The sequence below is a fragment of the Ctenopharyngodon idella genome, chromosome 3 (assembly GCF_019924925.1).
Source record: "Ctenopharyngodon idella isolate HZGC_01 chromosome 3, HZGC01, whole genome shotgun sequence".
Classification (NCBI taxonomy): Eukaryota; Metazoa; Chordata; class Actinopteri; order Cypriniformes; family Xenocyprididae; genus Ctenopharyngodon; species Ctenopharyngodon idella.
Genome location: NC_067222.1, coordinates 9,879,423 through 9,900,746, shown reverse-complemented (window position 1 = coordinate 9,900,746; position 21,324 = coordinate 9,879,423). Strand labels below are relative to the sequence as shown.

General features: G+C 36.4%; 2 protein-coding genes across 3 annotated transcripts; both read right to left on the bottom strand.

Annotated features, from left to right (window-relative positions):
• Window positions 1-605: 605 nt before the first annotated feature.
• LOC127510054 (DNA-directed RNA polymerases I, II, and III subunit RPABC2) lies at window positions 606-3,467 on the bottom strand. Its single transcript, XM_051889569.1, has 5 exons — window positions 3,280-3,467; window positions 2,954-3,023; window positions 2,422-2,552; window positions 2,214-2,285; window positions 606-939 (listed from the first exon to the last, which is right to left on the bottom strand). The coding sequence occupies exons 1-5, from the start codon at window positions 3,297-3,299 to the stop codon at window positions 849-851; spliced, it is 384 nt and encodes a 127-aa protein (XP_051745529.1). The 5' UTR covers window positions 3,300-3,467; the 3' UTR covers window positions 606-848.
• Window positions 3,468-11,712: 8,245 nt separating this feature from the next.
• On the bottom strand, window positions 11,713-20,531 carry LOC127509988 (GTPase IMAP family member 9-like). Of its 2 annotated transcripts, XM_051889431.1 has the most exons (4): window positions 18,264-20,531; window positions 17,080-17,120; window positions 16,914-16,962; window positions 11,713-12,828 (listed from the first exon to the last, which is right to left on the bottom strand). In XM_051889431.1, exons 2-4 carry the CDS (start codon window positions 17,080-17,082, stop codon window positions 11,918-11,920), a joined length of 963 nt encoding a protein of 320 aa, XP_051745391.1. In that variant the 5' UTR covers window positions 17,083-17,120; window positions 18,264-20,531; the 3' UTR covers window positions 11,713-11,917. The 2 variants fall into 2 exon arrangements, with proteins under 2 accessions (XP_051745391.1, XP_051745390.1); XM_051889430.1 differs by having other exon boundaries at window positions 17,080-20,530.
• Window positions 20,532-21,324: the final 793 nt, after the last annotated feature.

The following is a 21,324-nucleotide window of genomic DNA, read 5'->3' as shown; positions in this document are numbered from 1 at the left end:
TTGACATTACATATATAAATAAATCCACTCATGTTGATGAACACCAAACTTGTGTATAAAGGAATTGCTGATCTTTACTTTGCTGGTTAAATAGCTTAAACCTGTTCCTGATTCACAGATGTCTATTAATGATTCTCATTTCTGCAAAGAGTCTGAAACAAAAACAGCAACATTTATTTTATGTTTGCTTTCTTAAAAATTAAAAGTGCATGCAAACAGCATGTGGTGTTTTATGAAATGTTTGGGGACATTCAGGCTGATCCGCATGTAGAAAATGACTTGTCGACTGAATTTGGTCTGTGCCTGCTCAGTCTAGCAGGAACTGCTCAATTCTAATAAAATGACACCAAACTCTTTTCAGAGCGCGAATTTTATCAACCATTTAGCTGATATTTTTGCACCCACATCGAGAACTTAAAATATTTCTGCATCAAGATTAATTTCAATATCGTAAAGACAGCCTGTTATATATTGAGTTTAAATTGTATTTAATTCGTTTATAAACCTTTGTGATATTTCACTCAGTTTCAACTTTAAACAATGAAGCAATTCAGTGAGAATCGACTGACATCACAGTATTTTCACAACAGAGAAAAACACAGGGATATCATTAACTACAAAAAGGTTTAATTATGCATGAATAAAACAGACAAATAAAAATTAAATAAAGGATTCAGAGTCTGAGTGTTTATGGTGTGTTTGTGCTGCCCTCAAGGGGACAAACACCAGAACTGCAGGATGAAGTGAAACCTCCACACTATAAACCAGAGCAGAACAGATGAGACCTGCTGTAACACACATATCTGACTTCTGACAGTGATCACGTGATCTGAGCGAGTGTGTGGATGTCAGTCAGTAATGATGAGCTCGTCACAGCCCCAGTCCTCATAACTGCCGTCTGGAAGATACCGGCGGATGATGATGGGGATCTTCCTGCTCCTGAGGAACACAGCAAAACACATACATCAATAACACAGCAACATATTAGAACACAAGGAATTATTCTGAGAAATGTCTGTTTTTATCCATGCAAGGGTGGAAGCATGATTAGCATGTTGCTAAAATGATTTAACATGTTGATAGCATGAATTAGTATGATTTAACATGTTGCTAACATGATTTAACGCATTAAAAGGATGATTTAACATGATGCTAGCATGCTTTAACAGATTGCTAGTATGATTCAGCATGTTGCTAACATGATTTAACACATTACTAACAATTTAACACAATGCTATTATGATTTAACATGCTGCTAGCATGAAATAACATGCAGCTAGCATGATTTAACACATTGGTAAGATGATTTAGCATGTTGCTAACATGATTTAACATGCTGCTAGCATGAATTATGATGAATTATGAAAAATGTTGCTAACATGGTTTGTATGATTTAACATATTATCATGATTTAACATGCTGCTAGCATGAATTAACATGTTGCTAGCATGAATTAACATGCAGCTGAAGTGATATAACATGTTAGCATGATTTAACATGCAGCTAACATGATATAACACGTTAGCATGATTTAACAAGTTGCTAAGATGATTTAACGTGCCGCTAACATGATTTCACACACTGCTAACATGATTTAAACATTGCTAGCATGATTTCACACACTGCTAACATCAATTAAAATGTTGCTAACATGGTTTGTATGATTTAACATATCAACATGATTTAACATGCTGCTAGTATGAATTAACATGTTGCAATCATGAATTTACAAGCAGCTATCATGTTTGATATAACATGTTAGCATGATTTAACATGCAGCTAACATGATATAACACGTTAGCATGATTTAACATGTTGCTAAGATGATTTAATGTGCCGCTAAGATGATTTAACATGCCGCTACCATGATTTCACACACTGCTAACATGATTTAAACATTGCTAGCATGATTTCACACTGCTAATATGATTCAACATGTTGCTAACATGATTTATCATGTTGCTATTATGTTTTAACATGTTACTGCCACATATTAACATTGATAAGATTTCATATAACAGTAGATAGAGAGATATTGTGAGATAGGCGGACAGACAGATGTTCTCAGCTGTTCTCATCCATACTCTCTCACCATGACCAACACATTTACATTTATTCATTTAGTAGATGTTTTTATACCACGAGCAATCAATTTTTAAAGGTCCTCGAATGAAAAATGTTGTGAGTTAATGATAAAATATGCGTTGTCATACTTGAGCTCTTTCATGGCGATCTGCAGCGGATCCGTCTCTCCTTCCAGCTCCACCATCACTGGCGCACACATCCTGTCACACAGGAAGTGATGTCACTGATAATTAATGCAGCATTAGCATAGCAAATCTCAGCTCTATAGTGCTCGATGTGACTATGAGCAGTAATATATCAGAAATATCTTCTGTACAGGGGTCAGAGGTCACTCACGCGATCTGCAGCGCTCGCGTCCCCAGCACTCGCGCGCGCTCGTATTTGGTCATGTAAGGAGTGGTGATTCTCTTCTGATTGGCCTGCTGTCCTTCACCCGCCGGCAGGATCTGGACGTTCTCCTGATCCTCCTAAACAAACAAGAGACAAAACTGTCAGGACAGACTGGAACTGATGAGCCTCATCAGCAATCAACTGAGATAAACCAGAGAAACAATACTATTCTCGTTACAAATACTTCCTAAATTCACATGTGACAAACTGTAATACAACAGTGAGAATCAACCTATTTTACAATTTGAGTGTTAAGTTTGCATTACAGTAATAAAAACGGGAGTTTTGATACAAAAATATCACAGTGTAATAAAAGAAATCTTAACTGTCCTTAAATAGATTACTTTTATAAAATGCGACTTTCTCGAGGTTATAAAGACTTTATTCTATTACAATAGAATATACTGTATTATTATCTCTAGTCAAAACCCAAAACTATCAGCAGGAATCACTTTAAAAACAGCAGGTTTGTTCTTACATCCTCCACGTTCTCCAGATCATCCAGAGGCTCTTCATCTTCAACATCATCAAAATCTCCATCATCAAAACTGAACGAACAAACAAACAAACATCGAAATGAATAAACAAACAAACACACGGTCGGTCTCACAATGTGAGCTAATTTCCTAAAGGCTTTTCTGAATCACGATGAAGTAACTCGTGTCATTACATACTTCCCAACTTTCTAAGCTATAAATTAGATACACTACAGATTTATTATCATCTCATAGTGCAGTTTACCCTGACAAACTTTAAACTAGTAAACATCTCAAAACGACTGTAGCAGACGCACTCGGAACTCACTTGTCTTCGTTGTCAGACATTATTAGTGTCTCGTATGTCGTAAAAACGATCAAATTCTTTGATATTTTTTGTTTATTGTGGCGTCTCACGCCTGACCGTCTCAAAGCGTGGAACGAACTTCCGGCTGTGCACCAGTTTCACGGTCCGTGCAGAAACACGAGCACACTAACTGTGACGTTCCCAAAACACAGCTATTGCGTTTGAAAGCACTCACTGTTGAACAGTTATAAAAAATGACCTTTTAATAGCATGTTTTACATAATATGTACGTTAAGCATAACTAATGCGGACTGCTTCCGACACTTTTGTTTCGAATCAGTGCTGCCGCTCCATTTCACAAATAGTTTCGACGATGGATTGAACAATAAGCTAGTTCAACTGTATGATTAAAAAAGTTGATAAAGTGGATTTTGCTGATGCTGCTGCAAACTTTTCCCCCCTAAAGAGCTACATAAATTGGGCTACAATTTACAATTTAAAGATAAGGTTTGCAGTTTACCTTATTGCAGATATTTTTGAGGTGCATTTACTGTTTAACCAACAGATGGCGATAACTATCAGCATCTGTCTCAAATGTACGCCCTGGTCCAATAGTATCTGCAACCTAAATAATAAACTACTTAATATCGGTTATATTAAGTTATCGGTTGCGTCTTATCGGTTGCGTCTTAAAAAACGTTGTCTTAGTTAAATGTAGGCTACTCTAAATCCATGTAAAACTGCACGTTGTAAATCACATTCAGATAATCTATTGGACTGTTCATTATTTATTTAATGTTCATCTTTCACAACATGAAGTATATCAATAATTTTAACTCAACAGGCAAATCTACTTACATTTTTAAAATGTCTGCCTGTCATGGTTTGAATGGGAGGAGTTTAATGATCTTACAGAAAGTGAAACCAAATCTGAAAGGCTTCTCAGCACAGGCTAAATCAAATGAGAAAGGTTGAAACAACGTCTTAATACACAAGTCTAATGGGAAAAGATTTTTCCCACAAAATTTGCGGCTAAACTCTAAAGAGCCAAGAAGAACAGAGAAGGTAAGTGAACAACCATGCTAACAAACATGCTGCTGTTCATGAACAGGAAATCTATGATTGAAGAAAAATAGGCATATATATTAAGAAAGGCTGCTGTACATTCATGTCTCACACTGTAGCTCGTTTCTAATCATCTTATGTTTTAAAATGTCCACGTCGATCCTGGAGTGCCACTGTCCTGCAGATGGGGTGGGGGACATTTTTTAAAGGATGCAAATAACGTAATTAAAACATTCTGTCAACCATGTTTTTCTCACAATATTCTTGGTATATTTATTTATAATACTCTATTGATATAGCAATGTTAATCATACATATGGTGGATAAGCAGTCACATGACATAAAAGCATCAATAATATGGTGCTTAAATCCTGTGGTGCTTACCCAGCTAACAAATTTTTGCTCTAAGAGAACATTTTCCAAACATTCTGTTTTGGTTATGGAAATTTTGAAATATCCAATTTTCTTGATGTTAGAAGAACATTTTTTACAGTACGTATGATGTTCCTGAGACATTCTTTAAACTTCAAGGGTTAGTTCACCCAAAAATGAAAATTCTGTCATTAATTACTCACCCTCATGTCGTTCTACACCCGGAAGACCTTCATTCATCTTCAGAACACAAATTAAGATATTTTTGATGAAATCCGAGAGGTATATGTCTCGTCCATAGACAGCAATATAATCAACACTTTCAAGGTCCAGAAAGGTAGTAAAGACATTGTTAAAACAGTCGACGTGACTACAGTGGTTCAACCTTAATGTTATGAAGCGACGAGAATAATTTTTGTGCACAAAAACAAAACAAAAATAACGACTATATTCAACAATCTCTTTTCTACGGTGTCATTCTCATACGCTGTTCACATTCAGTGTTTCCAGGGTGCGTTCAGCCCAGACAAAACGTTGCAAAACGTTTTTTAAATGGAAACGGTGGTGCGTTGAACACCCTGTTCTGATGACGCAAAAGTTGCAACTACGGCAGCTGAGAAGGCCATTCTTTTTGAAGAATTTTCGGAGCCTGATGAAATCAGTATAAGTACGTGTTTAATACTGCAATATACACTCGATGTTACAGTCACTGCCCTTGCCATCCAGAATAAAAGAGAACACATTTGTAAGCGACTTTACTTGGACCCATTGTGCGAGCTGTCTCTTTAATACCGTGTTGTTTATATACATGTTGCTGCTGATTGGGTTGACATTTCTGACACACCCACCAAACAAGAGAAAACGTATCTCAAACCCGTTGCACACTGTTTCCAGGAAACGTGTCGTTCAATCCAGAAACCGTAGCAAAATGTTGCGCACCGGTTTGAGCTTGAACGTGCCCCAGGTTCTACGTCATTATTGGCCGACGTAGTTCACGTGAGCAGGACGCATGCGTGTGATGCTGACGCAGGAGCCGTACAATAGAGCCGGTGTTCTGATGTAGAACCTGGAAGCTATGAGCGTTTTAGCCTATTAAATACTTTTTCACAGCTTTACATGCTGTCTTAAAAACTTAAAAATATTGATTTATAAAGAAACTGTTCCTAATTCTGAGTATGTGAATTTTTGTGTCGTCCACTAATAGTGTACATAGAAATTTACATTAAATATGCTTAAAGTACAGTTAAAGGTATATTTTTTATGTATAAAATTTATACCAAAATAGGAACATAGTAGTAAAGTGCAAAAATAATATAGAAACAATAAACTATAAGTATATAGTATGAGTATGTTAAACTAAGCATGTTATTTAACTAGTAAACATATCAGTATACCTATAAGTTCTAATATAGTTGCAGTACAAATGAAAAACATAGTTGTAAACTAGTTGTGTACTCAACGTTTACTACTGTTACATTAAGTATACTAAAAAGTATACTTTTATACAGTAAAAGTGGGTCAATTTAGTCTCAATTAGTACTAAAATAGTACACTAACAAGAAAACTACTTGTATATTGATATCAGTATACTTACTACATAAAGTATATGCCCTTAAAATGTGCTTAAACTTTACTTAGGTATACTTAATAAAATAAACCAGAAGTACAATTATTTTTTGTAAGGGTAGGTCATATTTTACCTACACTTCCTTTGGCTTTGAGTTGTGAAATGGCTCCATAAAAACAACTTAAGAGTTTTCATTGCCTGAGGTCTCAGAATTACCATATTGGTTCAAAATTAGCAGGTTATTGCATTACATTTTGCCTGATAAATTTAATGCAGGGATATGCAGCATTGGTCCTGGAGTGACACTGTCCTGCAGAGTTTAGCTCCAACCCTGATAAAAAATTTTTTAATTTGCCTATAACCTTAGTAGTCCTGAAGACATTGATCAGCTTGTTCATGTGTGTTTGATTAAGGTTGGAGCAAATCTCTGCAGGACAGTGGCCCTCCAGGACTGACGTTGCCTCCCCCTGATTTAATGTAAAACAAGTTGAAATAAATAACCAACCAAACCATCTGATCACATTTTGTCTTGTTATTTAGTCAGCAGCCAAAGAAACGCTAATGTTAAAAACTGTCTTTAGTCAAATTAGTCAAACTGCCCAACTAAAGCAAATACTACCAAACCAAACTAGTACTTTCGAACATACATCTAAATCTCTGTTAATCTCAATAAGACCTTCTGTAGATGTGTGACAGAAATAAAGCAGACCTGATTTGATGTAAAGCTGGTAATGCTGTTTATGTACCTGATTTTAATTTTCAACCAAAATTTGAAACGTTTAAGTGAAGTTGGAGTGTAAGTTCAGTGCACGCCAGGAAACTGATAAAAATGCTATTTGGTTGTTAAGTCTGACGTCACGCGGCAGCGCTTCCGGGTCCAAACGCTCTATCTCATACCACAAGAAAAACAACAAATGGTGCTAATATACACACACAGTGTGGTGTAATACTACAAAATAATTATAATCATAACCTTTATCTCCATACCAAAATTCCAGATTGCCAGATAGTGATTCATCTTTTATAAATCGTTAAAATATTAATGTCTGTGATGCTGTGAGCACGGAGACTGTTGTGTAGATTGTAAGTATTTAAAATGTTTAACTTTTTAAAATGTTTGATGTTTAATATGAATAAATAGCGCTCATAAACGGCCGTCAATGCCATTTGCAAGTGAAACGAGTCGAGGCTTGGACCCAGAAACGGCATTCCTTACGTCACGACTTAACAAGCGGATAAGAATGTTAGGAGATAATGTTCTAATTAAACATTTTTTTAATGTTTTTTTTTTTTATAGAATGTTATCCTACCTTTCCTATCCAAACATTCTGGGAACAAAAATAAAACTTGCCTCTGAAAACCAGATCATTGCATCATGTTTTCAGAACATTTTTAGAACAATGAAATTTCTAGCTGGGTTTTCAGCTGTTTTGTAGCTGTTGTTTAGCTGTTCTACCTGTTTTTTTGTTAAAAAATAAATGCATATAAATATTTTCCCTCCTCTGATGTTTGTCTTTAGCATGGATTCAGTGGGAGTGAATGTGATTGAAACAGCAGCTCTTGGGAGACCCTTTCAGCTCGGCATGCTGTATGACTGCAGAAAAGAAGCTTTAATACCAGGTACAGTTTTTGAAAATATGTTGAAGTCAAAGTCAAGATTATTTCTAGAGCACATTAAAGACAACTGATATACTGTATGTGAATAATCAAATAAATATTTAAAACTGTGAACTAAAAGCAAACAGAGAATAAAAGACTATTGGTGCTTTTCCACTCTGTGGTACAACTAGGCTTGGCTCGGCTTGCTTTACTGGCTCGGTTTGTTTTTCCACTGCATTTTAGTACTGCTTCAAACTGGGTGGGATTATAGACTTATCACTATAGTTGCGCATATTGATAGAATGGTGTTCTAGATAGAATGGTGTTGATTCTTGGCATGTGGATGTTTTTTACTGCAAGTAGTGATGTGACGTTTGACACCGAAGCTTTAAAATATTAATGTCTGTGACGCTGTGAGCATGGAGACTGTTTTGTAGACTGTAAGTATTTAAAATTTTTAACTTTAAAATGTTAAATGTTTATTATGAATAAATAGCGCTCATAAACGGTTGTGGAGATGGCATTCTCAAGTAAAACGAGTCGAGGCTTGGACCCAGTAACACGTTCCTTACGTCACGACTTAACAAGAGCTTAGAACCCAAGAGGCGACACTTTGATACTTTTTGGGTTACAGCCACTAGATGGCGCTTCAGTAGCGCGGCCGCCATTATGGGGTGAATTTTTTTTTTTTAAATGAAGTCACCATTAAATTGTATGGCTCCTACAGTAGCCAAAATGTTGTATTGTCTTATATATGTTTTATTTTACCAGTTGTGGAATGCAACCATTCAACCATCCGAGGTAGCATAGTTAGCCTACTTTATTGAGTATTTCCATTTTATGCAACTTTACACATTTATTAATAGTAAATTTAATATCATCATGTTTGCAGCTAACAATATATTTTAGACCTAGTGGAGTAATAGTAATAATATCTAGGTCTGATTTGAAATAGGCTATATTGCAGTGGCGAGCGGTGACTTTTTTAACCGGGTATGCCGAATGGTGCATCATGTAAAAAATGTGGTCAATGCAGTTACGTTGAATGGTATTGTTAACTTAATAATAGGGACATTCTAAAACTCTTAATGTGAAAAACACTTAACGTGGCTAAATGTACAAAGACAATGATATTAACAGACCAAACTCAGTACACATCATACTAATAAACCATACTATGACACTATACTAGACACTGCTAAGTGTATTACTTCCCTCCTCAGGTCAAAGTCTGAACTAATTGTTATATACTTGCAGTAGCATATTGTATATGACAATTTAGTTCAAACTTTGACCTGTGGAGGGCAGTAATACACTTAGCAGTGTCTACACTGCTGGAATTCTAATAGAGAAGAAGAAGAGAGCTAGTTCAAGATGAGCATTTATGGTTAAAATTTAAAAAAAAATTTTTTTTTTATAAAATGAGTGATGGTTTCTCTAGATAAGACCCTTATTTCTCGACTGGGATCATGTAGAACGCTTTGAAGCTGCACTGAAACTGTACTTTTGACCTTCAACCGTTTGGAGGCCATTGACTAGAAAACTAGAAGTATTTCGCATTTCGTGGAGAGAGAGAATGATTGAGTACAGAAAGGTCTTAAAAACTGCTAGATCTGCCTATTTTTCTAAACTTTTAGAAGAAAATAAACACAACCCTAGGTATTTATTTGATACAGTGGCTAAATTAACAAGAAATAAAGCTTCAGCTTCTGATGTTTCCAAACAGCACAGCAGTAATGACTTTATGAACTTCTTTACTTGAAAGATTGACAATATTAGAGAGAAATTTATAACCATGCAACCGTCTACAACAGTATCATGTCAGACAGTGCATTGTAGTGTCCCTGAGGAAAAATTCAATTCATTTACTGCTTTAGGAGAAGAAGAATTGTCTAAACTTGTTACAATCAAAATCAACAACATGTATGCTAGACCCTATACCGACTAAGCTATTGAAAGAGATGCTTCCAGACAGGCACGTGCACACATAGACATAAAAAGGGGCTTGAGCCCCTGCCCTTTTTCTTCCTCGAAAGGAAGTGCCCTTTTTTCTGGGGTGCTTTTTAAAAAAATAAATAAATAAATGCATATATATTTCTGTTTACGCACAGCTTCCCTGTCAAAAAATATATTTACTGAATTAAAAAAGGCTATATATCAGGTCGGCTTTGTCGAGTTCAGCAGCCCTCCCTCCGCGACACGCCATTCATTCCCGAACGCGCGCGCGCCACGCCCCACTTCATGTTTGCTGCTGGCTGAAAACTTGTGACAACTATTCCCGGGAAAATACAACTGCTGTTTGGCGATGAGAAACGAAAAAGAAAAAAAGCGCTAGATGGATCCATCCCGTGCATTTCTTTCAGGTAGCCTATGTATGTTCACAAGAATGTGAAATTTGTGAAACTATTGTGAAACTATTTATGGGTGAGATTATTTATACGTTTAACGCCGCGTTAATAGTTTGACCACCAGCAACGCATCTGCCTGATTTGATACTAATGTAATTTATGTCATTATAATTTCAATTATTTTAATGCGTTGCGTTTTGAACCATGTTAAAGATATCTGTAGGGATGTCAATACCAAAAGAGGAGCATCTATCAACTGCATTATTAGACAGTTTTCTAAGGATGCACGATTTATTAAAACTATTTAAAAACCATAATACAGCATTACATAATTCTACTATTAAATCTACACTTACACAGGATAATACATCAATAAAAGTTTAAACCCTTGCTCTGTCTTTGCATGTTTGATGTCCATATATTCTTGTTGAAGAAATTACAGTGGCTTTAGCATTTCTATAAAAAAAAGTGTCCGAATATTATTATTTAACTAATAATATATTTTTAATTATGGTGGTTGGCTTTGATCGTGGATTTGATCGTGCTGTGTAACAACAAAAATCAGCAGGCTTTTGGCGCCCTCTGCAGGCATTTGTTATAATATATAATGTATTTATAACATTTCAGTGGGAAAAAACTCTTGATGTGTTTAAATATGCATATTAGCTTGTTTTGGTTAATTTAAAAGAAATCTACAGATGCAAACAGATGGAGGGTAGTAGGCTTAAAACAAACACCATCTAAATGTGTAGGGTTAGGGTTAAGTTTTCTTTCCATTAGAGTAAAAGAAGACATTAAAGCAAAAATAGACCAAAATCTTAAAATTGTCCACTACATGAAAGAAGTATTCCAATAACACCAAAAGAATTAAAATGATTTGATTTGTGCAAAATAAACAAATTATTAGTGAAACTATGTCCCTTTCCTCTGTGCAGTCATTTATTCTAAATATATAGCTATTCGAAAATAGTTGCTGTTGCCTTCTCTTGTGATAAACCTATTGAACACTAAAGAAGATCATAGTCTCTGTGTGAACTGATTATTTTGTAGAAATCTGTGGAGTATGAAACAATTGCGTGAGTGAGAGGGAATTAAAATAAATTGTTAAGGAAGTCAGAGTTGTCTTAATATATTTAAGGGTTTATTATTTTTTTAAATAAATATTTATGAGAAGTGCCCTTTTTTCCACTTGAGCCCCTGCCCCCCAAAATGTCTGTGCACGTCCCTGGTCATATACACCTAGGATGGCTTGAGGGTGAGTAAATCATAGGATAATTTTAATTTTGGGTGAATTATCCTTTTAAGAATTAAATGGCACTTTTGGAAAAGCAAGAGGCAGGTTGGAACAGAAAAAAACAAATGTCTTTATTGATTTTCAACACTACAACATATATTTCAATTATTACAAAATTACCAAAGAGTTTACTTTAGAAAACAGAGCGTACTACAGTACTACTAAAGAAGTACTGTAATGTATGACCAACCCAGCTACATTTCTGATAGTAAAAAAAAAAAAAAAAAAAAAGAAAAGAAACCTATCCATAATGTGAATTTTAATATCCAAGTAGAAAATGTGTGTCTTACATGTGATTTAAATATATGGAAAAAATGCATGACAGAAAACATCTGATTCTGTTTTGCAACAACTATTGCACCCTTTCTGGATTGCATTTTTAAGAAACATACTGTGTAATTAAAGTACACATTCTTAGTTGAATTCCTTCATAGGTGAGTATGATGGGTTTTCTCTGTGTTGACGGAATCGATTTGCAAGACGTATAAAAAATTTAATGAAACTTTGTCGGAAACGCTTAAATGCTGATGTTCTTGCACGGTCAGAGTATTGGCTTTCTCTATTCCTTCTATCCTGTGGTACAAATCTCAGTGACTCCGAAAATAACGGATTGTGGTACTCTACGCTATATTCTGCTTTCTCTATATTTCTTCTCTCTTCTTCTCTTTTTATTTTCTCTTCTTCCTCTTGTCTGAATCTCTGAGCATCTTGAAACATCTGATTACTGTAGTATTCTCCTTCATTCTGCTCTATCATTGTGTCAATCTTCTGCAGTAGATCATTCACCTGCTCTCTGTTATTCTGATCTTTATTGTTGAAGACGTGATACCCCTGACAGCTCTTAACAATTGGTCCTAATATGTTATGCTCATTTACCTCTGACTTAAATGTCTCTGGGTCAATATCATCCCCATTTGTGAAGAGGATTATAAGATATTTCAGTACATCGACACCATAAATGTTTTGAATTTCTGTCAGTACTTCTTTCTCCTGCTTTGTGAATCTATCTACAGGAAGTGCAAATAAGAATGCATGAGGTCCTGGTGCAGACAGAAACACACTCTTTGCCATCTCTTCTGCCATCTCTTCTTCTGGAAGTGTTGTGTCAAAAAACCCAGGAGTGTCAATGACAGATACACATCGGCCTCCAACAACTGACTCCCCAAACTTACATTGCTTTGTTACAGAGCTCAAACTTTTTTTACATTCAAATTTGTTCTCTCCCAGTATAGTGTTTCCTGTTGAACTTTTCCCAACTCCAGTTTTCCCCAGAAGGACGATCCTTAGTTCAGTGTTCTTGATGTTGCTCTGTGCCTGCTCTCGCACTGGTGAGAAAAACAAGAAACTCTTGTTGGTATACAGAGCATTTATGTTGCATTTCCTTGCTTGTAAGGATCATAATAAATAATAGCAAAACCATTTCATGGCTTTGTAATGTCACAGTCTTCATTAACGGCTGGATTGAGTATACAAAAAAAAAAAAAAAAATATATATATATATATATATATATATTAAATGACAATGTTTAGGCTTATGTCAGAAAGTTTAAAGTCAGTCAGTCTGACGTTATTTCAACTGACAATCGGGGTCCCTATGGAAAGCGCCACACCCACTGAACTGTGTTACATCTTGCAATGCAGATGTTGGCTGTAGTGTGCCTGTTGGCAACTGCTTTTGCTAAGCCGACACTATAATAAAACAAAATTAAAGCTGCAAGCAGCATTTACCAGGGTTCAAGCATTGAAGCCTGTAAGCACATAAAAAGGTATTATATTTTATTTAGCAAGCATGTAAACATTTAGATCATAGACAGAAAAGACCATTTACAGCCAACACAGGCAATTTAGTAAGGAAAAATGTGTTTTTTAAAGGTTTTTTGACAGTTATTGCCACCTATTGTCCGATCTCCACCACATTTTGGGTGTCCTCAGAGTGTATGTGTTCACTTAATTTTGTGGAGTTCTGAGTTTTTGTTTAGGATTTATAAGCTTTTGAGTATATTTTGCCACGGTTCTTTTTTGATAATTATTGATCTAGAGAGTCCATAGAATTGTCCTGCACTGGTTTCAGTGGCGGAGCCAGGATTTTTTCATAGGGGTGGCCAGACAGGGGCCAGCAACCAGTCTGGGGTGGCACAGAAATATTCATTATTTCAACATAAAAATGAGTCTGAGACTATAATGTATTGGACTGTGCCTACCTCACAACTGAATACAGTTCATTTGTACTTAATTGTAATTAAGATAGTGAATTAGATCATGGAATGCTGAGTGAATTTGACCTTTTTTCTTTCTCTTTTTTTTTTTTCTTTTTTTTTTTTTTTAAATCATTCCTCACTTGCAGGCATATTAATAAAGGGGCTCACACTATAGCTGAATTGTTCAGTCAGTTCTGGTTCTCAAAACCCCAATAGCTTGTTCTCCATTGTTGCATCTCCATGGATGAGACATGCAGATAACTACATACTGTACTTCAAAGATTATTCAACCTTCATTGAATTTTATGTATAATCAATGAACTTCAACAATTCTGAGTTTGTCTGTTTCAAAAACTAACCAAAAAAGTAAACACTAAATGTTTAACTTTCTATATTGTCAAAATAAATAATTGTAACAGTTTTATCATACCTAAATTAAACTCAGTACAAAGAAAAAAAATGTGTGCTCTTTTGAATTCCCATTTGCTGATGCGGAAGCGGAAGTCAACAGCACATAAATGCCAGAATGTAAAATTAATTATGCATTTAAATGTGATACATTTTTGTTTGTATTTTACAAATTAATGCAAAATTAGCATCTTCTAGTACAAATGCACAGTTCTCACATTTATTTATACATTAAAAACTTACATATCAGCTTATGCCTTATATAGTGATCTCACATAGCAGAATATTTTAGTCCAGTGACATGTGACGCATATATATATATATATATCAAATAGGCCTACATGCATGCACAGTTTTGACGCAGCTTTAATCGCCATTTTGGTTATTTCATGACTTAATAGACCACAGAACTACGACGTTGCATGCTCGTAGTTTCTTTTGCGTTTTATTTATAGTGAGAAATTTAGGCTACAGCACGCCGTATTTGCGCGTGATTGAAAAGTGCGGGGTCTTGCAACCCACCAGTTGAGAAACATTTACGTAAGCTATATATAATGTTTGCCATTCACAGCTCATTCGGCATCTGTATCATTTCCGCGCGCGTTTGACTTGCGCCTGGCGCTGAGGCGAAGTTGAAGTGCGCGTCTGAAAAGTCTCCCGTTTTTGTGGTCTTAAAGAGACGGTTCTGCGTTTAAATAAACGCAATTCTTGTCAACAAAAAAGTAGACAGAAACAGCAGTTGTGAGTGGGGTGGCCAAAGGGGTGGTCAAGCTTGACCCCCTGGCTCCGCCCCTGACTGGTTTGGTTCTGATCGGGTAAAAAACCTAGGACTAGTTCGTAAAAGTAGGTTTTTCAGATATTTGGGAATAATTAATTAACGATTTGATTGACAGCATTGGTTCTTGAAGCAAAATTGTTCAGCATGAGGAGATCTATCAAATGATATGCATATATAACCTCCGTTAACCTTGTCTAACAGGTGCTCAAACTTCATTGGCTGATGGCGGCTGTGTTTCGAGATACGCCAATGTCCTTATATACCATCATGCCCCCTTGGACCAAGACACCACATGCCAAATTTCAAGTCGATCGGACTAAGTGTTGCATAGTTACAGCCGTTTTCATGTTTTTTCAAGTTATAACGCACCCAAAAAAATTGGTGGAGATCGGGCAATAGTTGGCACTCTAACTGTCAAAATAACCTATAAAAACCATGTTTTTCCTTACTAAATTGCCTGTATTGGCTGTAAATAGTATTTCCATCTATGATCCAGGTGCTTACATGCTATAATAAAATATAAATATAATACCTTTTTACACATGTGCTTAAAGGCCTTAAAGTGCTTGAACCCCGATAATTGCAGCTCGAAGCTATATTTTTTGATAATTATTGATATTCAGACTCCAGAGAACATTTCTGCACTGGTTTCAGTTTCATTGCCTTAGCATACCAGACAGCTTGGAAGACCTCGATGTTGCAACAGAAACTATTGCCTCTGTCTTTTCCAGCACATTAGACTCAGTTGCTCCTTTGCGTTTAAAAAAGATTAAGGAAATTAATCCAATGCCGTGGTACAATGAGCACACTCGGGCCCTAAAGGTAGCAGCCAGAAAAATGGAGCGCAGCTGGAAGAAAACAAAACTGGAAGTATTTCGTGGAGAGAGAGAATGATTGAGTACAGAAAGGCCTTAAAAACTGCTAGATCTGCCTTTTTTTCAAAACTTTTAGAAGAAAATAAACACAACCCTAGGTATTTATTTGATACAGTGGCTAAATTAACAAGAAATAAAGCTTCAGCTTCTGATGTTTCCAAAGAGCACAGCAGTAATGACTTTATGAACTTCTTTACTTGCAAGATTGATAATATTAGAGAAAAAAGTATAACCATGCAACCATCTACAACAGTATCGCGTCAGACAGTGCATTGTAGTGTCCCTGAGGAAAAATTCAATTCATTTACTGCTTTAGGAGAGGAAGAATTGTCTAAACTTGTTAAATCATCAAAATCAACAACATGTATGTTAGACCCTATACCGACTAAGCTATTGAAAGAGATGCTTCCAGAGGTCATAGATCCTCTTCTTAATATAGTTAATTTGTCTTTATCACTAGGATTCGTACCAAAAACCTTTAAGCTGGCTATTATTAAACCTCTTATTAAAAAACCACAACTTAATCCTAGAGATTTAGTCAATTACAGGCCAATCTCAAATCTCACTTTTCTGTCGAAAATACTAGAAAAGGCAGTTTCATCACAACTATGTTCCTTTTTAGAAAGAAATAGTATCTGTGAGGATTTCCAGTTTCAAGTTCAAGTCTCTACGACTTGCGGTTTGGTCTGCCTGATCACTTTTAGGGGAGAATGCTGATCCTTGGAAAATTTAACAATTACAATAGGGTTTCAATGCTATACTCTTGAACCCCTAATAAAAGCTGACACTGAATATTTGGAAAATGTTCTCATAACAAAAATCTGTTATATGGGGACAACAAACTAAAGCCAGGGACACACTTAACAACTAGCTGAAGCATTCTAAGACTGAAGTAAACACACTATATGATTTTAAATGCTGACTGTAAAGAATGTCTAAATGCAACTGGCACTGACCTGGCGTTTTTGGGCATGATCAGTTGTAAGTATCAAATTACATTCATAATCAGCCTTACAATCATTAAATTTGTCCCTGGCTTAAGAGTCCATAAAACTAAGAATAAACAACTGAATAAATGTGAAAGTGTGTGTGTGTGTGTTTGTCTGTGGAAAGTACATCATTTAAATTATGATTATTGTTGGTTAAATTACCTGCATTATTTAAAGGCTGATGAAATCCTCTTTGACGCAGATGAGTATCCTATATAAGATTATTAGATTGTCAGACATATTTAAATATTGTTATCATTTGTCTAGTTCCAAAAACATAAAATGAACAGGTACGTCTATAATATATAATTGAGGTTTCTATACCTACCATTGTCTTCCTTTGTTTTGTTCTTAGGTGACCTTCAAGACCTGTAAAAGAGATCCACTTTAACTTGATTCTATTCAAAAACTGAATAAATTGTACAAACAATAGTCTGCAGTGTTTCTCTGCTCTAAACTAAGTTGTTTGAATTAGACTTATTTTATCATGGTGTGATTTAATCTGGTTTGTCTTTCACATTATATCTGACACCATTATCCCACTTTATAGGTAATAAAGTCAGACATACTGCAATATTTGCACATTAAATCACACAGTGCACAGGCTTAAAACATACTTTATGCAAACAAAGGCATTAATCTGATTTTTTCAACAGGAAAAAAGAAATCTGTAATCACAATGTACAACTTGCTTGATTAGTTTTGAAATGTTCGACATTCAACAAAAAGTGTAAAATGTGACAGATTTCTACAGAAACTGCAGCTGCTGTAAACTGCAGTCAGTTAGGTTCTCCAGACCCTTTTAATTACATGTAATCTTCCTCATTCAACTCTAACTCAGCTAACAGGGAACATTCTTCTAATGTTCTGGCAAAGTTCTCTCAAACTTATGAACAAACATTCATCCAGTAACATTAATAAAACGTTTGCTCCGAGTTGATGTAAAAATAATAGTAATCCAAGGCACTCAAATCTTGTTGAAAAAGTTATAAAAAGCCTTTATTGCATCATGGCTATGGGCCAGATTTACTAACAGCTTGCACCAGTGCAAACCCTCTTTTAGTGATAAAAAACTACTAAAGACACACAGTGCAAAATTAGTGCTGAAAAGGCGTGGACTGAATTGTTTTTGTGGCTGACCTTATTGCATAGCTATGCATTTGTAGGAGATTCCCTTTCAGACGCAAAATTTATGGGAGGAGAATATTTAAATGAATCACGTAATGCGATTTACTAATGTTTACGCTCGTCAATTTACTGGTGTTTGAGCCATTATTTAATGCCCAAAAAAGCATGTCTTAACCCATTTTGCGACATGGCTGCAATTGTTGCTGATAGGAAGAGACACCGCAGAGAACAGAGAGCACGTGGTAGAAAGGAGAAAATATTTTCCACTTATATTCATTTCTTTGGAATGCCAGAGGAAGACGTTATCTGAACATATGTTTGCAAAGCCATGTTGGTATATATTAGGGGTGAAATGGTTCTCGGTAAAAAAAAAAACAACCGTACCGTTCTGCACACTCGGTTCAGCACGCACTTGCACCGCGGTTCATCTCTATCTGACGACACATACGCATCTATAATATGGTTTGTAAAAAATAAATAAAACAGACAGACAGACAGAGTTAGGCTAATGCTTGTTTCTGTCAATGGATACGTATTCAGGCTTCCCCTAAACTTTGTTCAATGCAAGTGCCGTATGCTCTATATGACCAGTCAATTCGCCGTCATTACCCGGGTGTTGATAGCGCGCGAGTGCAGGTGAGACTTGAACAGCACATGTTGCTATCCATCTGCATTTAAACTAAACTCATTTAAGCCTTGTCAATTTAAACATTCGAGTGCAAGTTGCGAAAGAGAACGCATGCGCTGTGAGAAGATATGTGCAATTTTCATGAAAAATGCATTTTACAAAATGGCTGCTGCAAGGTTTCAATCCACATGTTGTCAATCATGGTATACTCACAAAATTAAGTAATTTAATCCATTTGTATTCTAGTTTTTTTTTTTTTTAATTCCCTAACAATAAAGTAGGTCATATCAGTGACTTCAACTAAAAGCTTCATATGAAATTATGATTTTCTAATTAAAATTTCTGATAACTGAAAAGAGGTAGTGGACTTTCCATTGGCCTTTCTTAATGAATCTTCAGGAAATAGGAAGAAGGAAGTCAAGTGATGTCATCAGTGTGATTTTTTATTTCAAAATAAGAGATTTTTGTTAAAGGTAGGTAACAACAGTGAACACTACATTTATTATATATTTTATAATATTTATTCGGCATTTGGTTTTTTCATGTCATTTACATTATATACTTGATAGTTATGCATACATTATTATATTTAAAATGGTAGAAAAACCTGTTTCTGAGCTCAAAATAAAGCACTTTCCCTCTGTACATGACTGTGGGGACGAGCACTTTTGTGGCGCTTGGAATTTTTATAATTAATTAAAAAACAAATATTGCCACATTGATGGCTCAAGAAGGTTTATTGTTCAAATAACATATTGTTTCATATTAAAATATAAAAAAATTGTAATCCTAAAGTGTTTTTCAAGTGTAATATTTCTGTAAAGTCTAGGGACAGAAAAGTGGACATTTCTGTATAATGACCCTATAATTCAGACCTAAATATTATTACTATTACTCCACTAGGTCTGAACAGGGGCCCCCAAGGGGTGGCCTGTGGTGGCCACGGCCACCCCTGTATAAACTCTGGCCACCCCTGTGACCAACCCAGTATGATTTTGCAGTGGGTACTATTAATTTAAATGCATAATGTAAATTCACGACTTCATGAAGTGAAAGATTGTAGATTGATTGGCGCCACCAGAGTAGCCTATCTGTTTCACTGCCCCCAAGAGTCTAAATAGAAATATATACAGACCTGAATTTCAAATATTATTAATTACTGTGAAGAGGGTAGGGGTGTGCGATATATTTAGCCTGTGATTTTATAATAATTGTTGTTTTAACGATGCACAATTGATCTGACATCCCTGTATGTGATGTTGTCTTGTAGTGTCGGTGCGCATTTAGAGTGCATGCTTTCACTGTGTGACTTTAATATAGTTAATAAATATCACATGAAGAGTGCCGTTTTTCTCCAGATATCAGCATGATAATAAATGTTATATTAATTTTATTCATGTTTACATTTTAGACACCATTGTCTGTTTTTCCACAATTTCGCCAATGAATATCAACATTTGAAGTGGATCAAAAAAGTTAATCAAAGTTGTCCTAAGAAGAAGGTTTTAGGACAACTTTGATGAAAGGTTTTGATCCACTTCAAATGTTGACTACTAATTCAAAACAAATCCACGGCACTGTAATTGAGTCCCTGAGCAACAAATGGCTGTGTTTGTTTACTGAATTAATCAGCTTTTTGAACGAATCAGTTGAATCAATGAAAATGGGAAAAGGTAGGCTACAGGTGACGATGAGGGAGCTTCAGTTGAACAACAGTGAACTGCGTGAACAGATGAGATGTTGTCAGGCTATGTCAGTAAAATTCAGAAAAATGAACTTGACTGTCCAATCAGATGTTATACTGTGCTCACGGCACACACTCAAGAATTGCATGCGCAAATGCGGCGCGCACAGCATATTAGCCTACTTTTTTATAGCTTAAATGAAGCGCAAAAGAAACGTCTCGGTTACGTATGTAACCCTCGTTCCCTGAAGGAGGGAATGGAGGCATACGTCAGTAGTGACCGACGAATTGGGATATCGCTAGAGAGCCCTATCAGCTTCGAGAGAACTAAAACAGGCCAATGGAATTGGCGTGCGATATTTGCATAATGCGCACCACCTCCGACAGGTGTATATAAATAGGAAGCAGATACAATCGCACTGTTTTTTGCTGAGGAGACAACCAAGTCTGCACTACAACGAGGGTACAGAAACTGTGGCGACGGGACGTACGTCTCCATTCCCTCCTTCAGGGAAAGAGGGTTACATACGTAACTGAGACGTTCCCTTTCAGTCGGTCACGTTCGACGTACGTCAGTAGTGACCGCCGAATTGGGATCCCAAATAAAGTGCCACAGTTATAAACCCCTTCCAGTGCCCAGCGCAAGCTCTAGCCACACGGCGCACCAATGGGACGGGGAAGGGGGCAAGCTAACGAGAGAGTCTACTGCTGTTCCGAAATACCCACTAAGTAAACTAGACTACACTGGGGAAGCGAACCCATAGGGGACGCTGCGGAGACCACTACCTACCATGCAGGGGAGGAATTTACACATATGGACTGGCCGTGGGCAGTACGCATATGGAGTCCCTGGGATGGCTCCACCTGGCATAGGGGGAGACTCATCTGACAGGTGACAGCAGAGCTGGCTCTGTTAAGGGAAAGACACGGGCTCACCGTGGGGGAGTTAACCGTGGACAATACACATATGGGACCACTCACGTGGAGGGGAGGCAACAAATGGAACCCAGCCAACATCAACGTAGGTGACGGACGTTGGCCTGGCATCAGACACTCCTCAATGTCCGAGCCGAAAGGGGAGGCGGAGTAACTCGACAGGGTTCGCCAAGCGGGGAACTCGACTGGACTAAGAA